Consider the following 9,265-nt stretch of genomic DNA (forward strand, 5'->3'; position numbering starts at 1 on the left):
GGATGATACCTCATAAACCAGCTCATATTTGCGCAGAAAATTGCTAGGAAAATAGGTATCGTAAATACTGCGCATTAATACATTGTTATATACATATATATATATTTCTTGCAAGTCGAGTGGCCGAGCGGTAAGGCAGGGGCGCCGCTAGCTACAGCCTTAACATCGGCGCTGGTTCAAGCCACTCCTCGCCCATGGTTTGGTCGGTAGAACCAAGTCTTCTTGGATAAGGACTTAAAATGGAGGTCCCGTGTATACGTCTGACTTGTGTGCACTTTAAAGAACCCATTGCATCTTTCGGAAGAGTAGAGGGTTATCCCGATGTTATGGTTCATTTCAGCCCCTGTCGTTGTGGAATGATGTGAATATTTATCTACCAAGAAGAGCATCTTTACGGCTGGTAAGTAGTCACGGACCACGCCCATACGTAATTCAGCACAATGATGCTGCAAGTTATGGGTTATTCTCCTACCTTTACCCTATTTAAAGATTAGGTCAAAAAAAGCCTAATTTTTGGCAAAATATGCACGGAAATTGTCCCTTATTTCCCTAAATGAACGGACGGATTTCTAGGCCAGATTTTTACTATACAGTCTGGCCTGACTGTAGGCCTAGGCCTATATTTCTTGAATTGAAAAAATACCCACATTGAATTACTGTAACTATTATCTCCAAAATTATCTAAATAAAAACAGTTTGTGTTTTACAGCATGCAGCGGATAAACTTAGACATCTGGTTCATGTGGGAAACACAAGTGTCAAGGATAAAATATCCATAGAATTCTACGGTATGTTGACTAAAAATAGAGCACCTTTTTTTTATTCAATTAAAAAAAATTAAAAAAAATAAAATAAAAATATAAAAAAATATTTTTAAAATAGAGCACCTTTTTTTTTATTCAATATTTTTTTATCATTCAATGCATACATATAGAGCACATGGGTTTTGAAAATCACTTGGCTTAAATCTAATAAAAATCCCAATTACTGTGGCAGTGCTGTCTGCTAGGAGGTATTCAGTGTTGCTCTTGAACTTTAACACTACTTTTATGACTGTAGTAGTAAATATGTGTGTAAAACTATTATTACACAATTAGCTTAAATTTCTCCCTCCCCAATTAATTTCCATTTTCTAATAACAATTCCCTGCTATATAAATGTATGTTTGTCAATATTACTATGTATAGTGTAACTTATCTTTGTACTGCATCCTTACGACTGTTGTATGACTGCTGGCAGATAAGTCTTCCCCAGGTCTCTGAGATCGCTTGATGAAGTGACGCTGCCAGCATGCTGATTGTCATTGAAAATTATCTGTTTCTCGTGCCTCGTTAACTTGCATTCTCCAAGAAATTGTGTCTGGTATGGTAGGTGTAGTGTGTGCCCCTAAAAATAGTGCAATAAACAGTACCGTAAATGCTTGAATAAGCGTCGCAACAAACCTGATTTTTTTAGCTAAGCACTGCAGCACTTGATCGAGAGTACAGTCATATATTACCCTGTGCGTAATGAAACACTTTGAGAAACAGTGTTTTAAATATAGTGTATACAGTGTTAAAATATATTACACAATAAAGACACATGCATTTCTTTGTAGACATTTATTTATGATGATGTAGGACCTATGATAGGCCTACTGAACTACGGGGATACGTGAGATAGGTAACATAGGAACAGGTAAGCGCCTCGCCAATATTTTTTATAAGTGCCGCTCTCAAATAAGGACCACACTGAAGACTCCAACAATTTTATAAGCATCACGGCGCTTATTCGGGCATGTACTGTACTTGTAGTAACTTTCATGACTTGATGATATTTACCATTGGTCCATGACTTTGAATTCTCACCTACAGGAGATGGCAGACATGGAACAGTACGCTTTGACAAAGAAGCATTCGCAGCAAAGGTAAAATTAAGTTGATTATATCATTCACATTTTACAGAGATAATGTATCAGCAAGTCTGCATATCCAAGGGTGATCTAAGGTTTTGAAGTTCCCATACCTACCAGTTACATGTTAAGCTTATAATAGGGCTCCAGACTTTTGTCATGGTGATTTTGTTGCTTTTGGGGCTCCAAGACACTTGTCTAAATAAATAAATGATATGAAATGAAATAATGATGTAATATCTGTATAGCGCCCTCTGTTGGACCTAGTTCAACAGAGGGCGCTATACAGATATTACAATAATCATCAGGAAGTTATTAATAGAGTACAGTGTACTGTACTGTATATTATTTTACTATAGCTCTGTCCACACTATCAAAATATCTGACAAAAAAACTGCTGTATGCCCATAAATAGCCATGATGTGCCTATATATGGTCATGATGTGATGTCATCATGACCATATTTAGACATGTGACATGTTTTATTTTCCAATTAAACTTTGATAGTCTGGACAGGGTATTATGCTGTTTGTTTTGTTTTAAACTTGAAACCAATGACCTCCATTTTATAGATGTATTTAGAATGGGACATAGGAAATCAATTAATTAAGGCATGTAAATATCATGAAAACTGACCCCCTCAAGGGCTTTGCCACCTGGTCCTTCTGTGTCCTTCCAGGAACTCTAGGCAGCTGCAAGCCTCTATCCATTTAGCTGTGTCTTTGTAAATTGAATCAAAGACTTTGAAACACATCATCATCATTATTATCATCATCATTGTCATTTTAATCATTCATTCTTTACCATTATCATAATAATAAAAGACTACAAAACTTTACACAATTACTGTATATCATTGCAATGGAAATAATATTACTGATTGTTTTTGTTTGTATTTTTCAGTTGGTGGACATACCAACAATATTAGAGTCCTATAAAACAGTTGATAAGAAAACAGTCTTCAAAACTGCAGATATATGTCAGGTAAGCTGGAGTTTCATACGCAGTATTTCCATTCATTTGCGATTCTATACTATGTTAGAAGTCTGGTGGCAATGAACAGTGTACCTACATATTGGTCTGTCAGTGTTGTAATTTCATACGTTGCATAATAGAAGACCAAGAGTCCTTTGTGATTTGCTCAAATCTTTCCAAATGGGACGAATTGTTGGATGGGTTCCTGACGGTACAGCTTTCCCCTGTCATGAAAAAACAACTCAACTGACAATTTTTTCAAAATGCACCTTTTTTAAGCGTTTTGCACTTTTAGGGACATAACACACCTTGTGATGTATTCAGATTTTTGAAATTGTAACGGGAAATATGAAATTTAAAAACTAAAATATCACTCAACTGCAAGTCTGTGTTACTTTTGTCAGCAAAGACGCACTCAACTGCAAATGTTATGAAAGACTTAACTTGACTGGCATTTATTACCTATTATGTAATAGTTTATCATGAGAAACCCACTCAACTGCATTAGCTTGGTTCACGTCGAACTTTTATCTAGATATACATCCACTTAACTAGTTAAAAGTTCGACGTGAACCACTCAATTATAGCTAGTTAAAGGAATTAAGTCACTTAAGTGACTTAACTTTACTAGAATAATGGTAAATTAACTTGCTTAACGGTAAAGTCGGCTCGGATTACAAGGACACGATTACGTAACGTAGGCATCTAAGCCAGCTTTGTTGTATTGTACCACTATTATCATCTTCTGGCTGGCAACAAGTACTTCAACAATGCTAACAACAGCATCAAAGTAGTCTCATTCGTCTGGTTTTCAGAAATTATTTGTAATATTTTGGGTAAACACCCAGCAAACGTCCGTTTTACGAATAGTCGATATTACCAATGACCTTTGCCCTTTGCATCATCGACCAAGTAATAACGTTAAAAGTCCGATTGCGTACATTTTTCAAAGTGATAATGTATATTTTTCTTAATAATAAAATCAGATTTGTTGTATTTATTTATTGACAATTCAATCTTTTCTATTTCTGCTTTAATAGTCGCTATTAATTCAATTTCAACGAACTACCACCAACGCCAGTCATTAAAATGAGCGCACATGTTTACGATGACGAAATAAAAAAGTGTGTGGAAGTCAGCAACTTCTTTGAAACCGCGAAGCTAGATTGTCGCGAAGTGCATGTAAAAACACAATTGAGCGATCTAAAAACTACAAAACAGGACAGAAAGGTCCATAAAGTATACATACGTTTTAATGAAAATTAAAACAATATTGTTAAATGGAAGAATGCTAGCTAGCGATTAAAATAATTCGTTTTTTATCGAAGGTAAATGTAGCTAGGGCCAGGGCCTAGAGAATCTACCACTTAGATTGCGATAGAATACGCTGCTGCACTGGTCGTTGGTTCATACTGGTCGGCTAGGTTAAGTAGTGGAAACTCACACCTTCTCTACAGTAGTTTACAATTTTTTTTGAACGAATACCACTTGGTACTAGAGGTTCGTAAAATACACATCTAGATGTGTATAAGAGACAGATATAGCTCTGTCCACACTATCAAAATATCTGACAAAAAAACTGCTGTATGCCCATAAATAGCCATGATGTGCCTATATATGGTCATGATGTGATGTCATCATGACCATATTTAGACATGTGACATGTTTTATTTTCCAATTAAACTTTGATAGTCTGGACAGGGTATTATGCTGTTTGTTTTGTTTTAAACTTGAAACCAATGACCTCCATTTTATAGATGTATTTAGAATGGGACATAGGAAATCAATTAATTAAGGCATGTAAATATCATGAAAACTGACCCCCTCAAGGGCTTTGCCTCCTGGTCCTTCTGTGTCCTTCCAGGAACTCTAGGCAGCTGCAAGCCTCTATCCATTTAGCTGTGTCTTTGTAAATTGAATCAAAGACTTTGAAACACATCATCATCATTATTATCATCATCATTGTCATTTTGATCATTCATTCTTTACCATTATCATAATAATAAAAGACTACAAAACGTTACACAATTACTGTATATCATTGCAATGGAAATAATATTACTGATTGTTTTTGTTTGTGTTTTTCAGTTGGTGGACATACCAACAATATTAGAGTCCTATAAGACAGTTGATAAGAAAACAGTCTTCAAAACTGCAGATATATGTCAGGTAAGCTGGTGTTTCATACGCAGTATTTCCATTCATTTGCGATTGTACTATATTAGAAGTGAACAGTGTACCTACATATTGGTCTGTCAGTGTTGTAATTTCTTACGTTGCATAATAGAAGACCAAGAGTCCTTTGTGATTTGCTCAAAGCTTTCCAAATGCGATGAATTGTTGGATGGGTTCCTGACGGTACAGCTCTCCCCTGTCGTGAAAAAAACCACTCAACTGACAATTTTTTCAAAATGCACCTTTTCATCGTTTTGCACTTTTAGGGACATAACACACCTTGTGATGTATTCAGATTTTTGAAATTGTAACGGGAAATATGAAATTTAAAAACTAAAATATCACTCAACTGCAAGTCTGTGTTACTTTTGTTTGCAACGACGCACTTAACTGCAAATGTTATGAAAGACTTCACGTAACTGGCATTTAATACCTATTATGTAATAGGTTATCCTGAGAAACCCACTCAACTACATAGTGCTGCATATTGTTTATCATTGAGAAAAACGATTGTCTAATGTATATAACATTACTTTCACAATGTAATCATTATAAACAATATCTTTACAGGTGCACAATATTGGTATTAAGGAAACATTATCTCATACTTTTTTGGCATTAGTCATACTAGCAAAGTATGGATATCGATCTTTTTTTCTGGCAGGGGACCATTATGGAACCAGCTCCCAATAGGTATTAAGGAGGCATGTTCTTGACCTTTTTTTAAGGACCACCTAAAAGCATAGATTATTATAGGGCACTATTTATTACCTATGATATTATTATTACTTATATTTAACTTATTATTTACCTTATTAACTTAATTATGATTATCCTATTATTATTATTATTTATTATTATATTTATTTTATACAGTTCAACATATTTCACCTTTATGTGAAAGACAAAATAGGATGAATTTCTGAAAAAGGAAACTATAGAAAACAATTTTTTTAAAATGATAAAATACGATTAAACAGAGAAGTCATTGAAGAAAAAAAAATAAAGAGAGCATTGTCCGAAAATAATGGTAGAAATACCCACAAATACAATTGCAAATCATTTTTTTTTTTTAATTTTCATTAAAAATATAATCACATTTAAATTTAATTATCTGCAATCTTCAATTTTTTTGAAGCCTAACAATCTAGTCCTAGATTAGACAATCATAAACAGGGTGCTATATTGAGTATGCATGCTTCTGTATTCTATGTCTCTGCCATCATAGTAAAAAAATTGGCCTAACCCTAAATTTACTCACAAAAGTTGATATAATACACTTATCATCTTAATAAGTAATATTATTTAAAAATATAACATGTTTTATATTCAATGAATACTTTAGTTGAGTTGATTCTTTCATGGCATGCATACTCAATATAGCACCCTGTTTATGATTGTCTAATCTAGGACTAGATTGTTAGGCTTCAAAAAAATTGAAGATTGCAGATAATTAAATTTAAATGTGATTATATTTTTAATGAAATGCAGTTGAGTGAGTCTTTCATGTTTTTCTTTCATGTGATTGACCTGGTATGTCATGAAAAAACAATAAATGTGACATATTGCATATTATATAGAGTAATTAAAAATACAAGTTCTACACAATGAACTTATAAAATCTCTAAAATCGTGTGAAAATAAGGATTCAATTATTTACGCGTGGAGAGAGCAAAGACAATAACATGTTTTGTTGATTATCTCAGAACTTTGTTAAATGCAGTTGAGTGAGTTTTTCATGACAGAGCTATTCATAGCCATTTTTTCATGTGACATGCCCTAAATACAGTATGGTCATGAAATATCACATCATGACCATATATAGGCACATCATGACTATATATGGGCATTTAACATCTTCTCATGTCTTTGGATTGTAGATGCTTGTTTGTTCAAATGAAGGAGATGACAGTGGAAGTGGTCGAGAGGAAAAGCCTTCTCCGCACAAGAACACCGGCAAAGTCGACAAGAAGTTTCTATGGAACCATGGATGTGCGTTGAAAACAAAACAAATGATTAATAAATATATACCATTTTAAAATATACTGTATAACATTTTGGTTCAAAGTATTCTATGAAGTTTTCTATATCAAATAACAATAAGAATGTATTGATATTTCAGGTTGAGTGCTTTTTTCGTCTTCAGGAGAAGGCTTAATCAATCTTTTAATTGTTTTTGTTTTTTAGTAACACCACCACTAAAGAATGTCAGAAAACGGAGGTTTAGGAAAACAGCCAAGAAAAAGGTAAAATCTTCTACTGTAACTCTGACTATTATTTTTAGCTGTTCCAATAAAACTGTAGTAAAGAATTTTTTATATTACAGTAGCCATCAACGTCATGGTGTGTGCATGCTCTTGAGGCACAGCGTGTATTCACTTTCACTTTGTGGTGTTGTTGCATATATTTACTGCCTGCGACATGTAACAAAGTATTTTGAAGATGATGGTATCTCAATAGGAAATGCATATCAATGTTTTTACTTTCTTTTTGTGGTACACTGAACCTGGTATTACAGTAGTTAGTGGTGTATCTAGCAGTCTTGAAATCAGGGACCTGAAGGGTTGGGTGCACGAATGTAGAGTGGGGGCCTCAATGGTTAATTGAGGGGGCCTAGTCCGCAAAATGAGGTGTTTTTAAACTGCTTGAATTGATTTTTTGCTTCAGACATTTGTGAGGGGGGCGGGGGGACAACAGGGGTTTTCGCAAGCTATTTTGTGCGGCTTGTTCCCCAGCACACCCCTAGATATGTCACTGGTATTAGTTCATTTAACTGGATACGAGAATAAAATTGTTAAAGATTGATGCCTTAAATAAATTTCAATATTTATTCTTTTACTTTCTTGTAGTACATTGAATCACCAGATATTGAGAAAGAAGTTAAAAGACTATTGAGAATGGACAGTACCGCTATCAAAGTCCGTATCCTTTCATCTGTTTTATACTATTTTGAGTAATCTTATCTATTTTTTGAACTTCTCAGCAGCATTTGACGCTTGCCATCCTAAAACCAGCATCACTAAATGAGTAATTAACATATGAATGTGGCAGTATTGTATACTTTAGGCAGAAAAGCCGTAATACATTTATTCGTAACTTTGGTAATACAGTAGCAAGTCAATTCCAGTAAACGACCCATCATGTTGAAGCTTACAATGTGGAGAATAATGATATATTAAAGTCAGTTTTCTCTTTTGTGGTCACTGGTGCTGTCTGTCAGTCATGTTAACAAAAAAAATAATAATTAAAATAAATTCTATTTTTCAGATACTATCATCATTTTCTCTCTTGTTCAGTTCTATGTATATATCTATTTATTTTTTTCATAGTGTTATTTTTGGGCTAGTTAACTAGGTCCCTATACATGGTTACAATCCTTATATTTTTTTAAGGATGGGAAGTATTGCCTGATAAAGATGGCAAAGAAGACACAAAAAGTGAATTACAAATAGGTATGTTGGTTTTTAATTACATATTATTAGGGACCTCAGACAATATGGAGTTTGCGTATTATTGTTAATTATGTATGTTATCAGTGGTGGATTCAAGGAAGGGAGTCAAGCCCATCCACCACCCTCCCCCCTCCCTAGATTTTGTAAGGTTATAAAAAGAAAAAAGAAAATTATATTAAAATATAAAATCAGAGAATGTCTAGAGGTAGCATAATGGTACATTTTCTTCCCTCATCCCCAACCATGGTGGGTCTGAAGTTGTTTTGACGCTCTATTTTCGAAAGTCCTCCCCTGGGCCCACTGTATTTCAAATTCCTGGACCCACTTGTGATATAACATCATCTTGCATTTTAACATGATTTTGCATTTTTAATGGCAAAATTGTCATATAAATCCTGATAGTGAGACTAGGACTTAACAAGATAATTTCTCTTCAGATGGCAATGACTGGAAACAGATCTTTGAAGAGGTTAGTAGCTCAGAGAATGAGGAAGAGGAAGAAGACGTCAACATCATGGAGGTCGGGGATTCCCAGCAAGGCATGCAGGAGTACTTGGTATTCTAACTTATATTCCCCCATATTACACAAATATGGCATCAGATTAACTGTTATCCCTTCTCTTTTGAAGTTATCTGCACTCAAAATAGCCACTTTGTTTAACGACACAATTTTTTTGTGATTTTCAATGTCACCCTGGCTGAGTTACAAAATGTTGTGGTTATGTAGGTAGCTGGATATAGATAGCTGGAAATGGCACTCTCAGACTTAAAT

General features: G+C 34.4%; 1 protein-coding gene across 1 annotated transcript; it reads left to right on the forward strand.

Moving 5' to 3' along the window:
* The first annotated feature begins 239 nt into the window (after window positions 1-239).
* On the forward strand, window positions 240-9,058 carry LOC117119217 (transcription initiation factor TFIID subunit 7-like). Its single transcript, XM_033264025.1, has 9 exons — window positions 240-267; window positions 696-788; window positions 1,854-1,906; window positions 2,795-2,875; window positions 6,922-7,033; window positions 7,229-7,287; window positions 7,891-7,963; window positions 8,434-8,493; window positions 8,931-9,058. Exons 1-9 carry the CDS (start codon window positions 240-242, stop codon window positions 9,056-9,058), a joined length of 687 nt encoding a protein of 228 aa, XP_033119916.1.
* The last annotated feature ends 207 nt before the right edge of the window (window positions 9,059-9,265 follow it).

This window comes from Anneissia japonica, unplaced genomic scaffold (genome assembly GCF_011630105.1).
Source record: "Anneissia japonica isolate Jap-2015-1 unplaced genomic scaffold, ASM1163010v1 scaffold2692_len624387_cov171, whole genome shotgun sequence".
Taxonomy (NCBI): Eukaryota; Metazoa; Echinodermata; class Crinoidea; order Comatulida; family Comatulidae; genus Anneissia; species Anneissia japonica.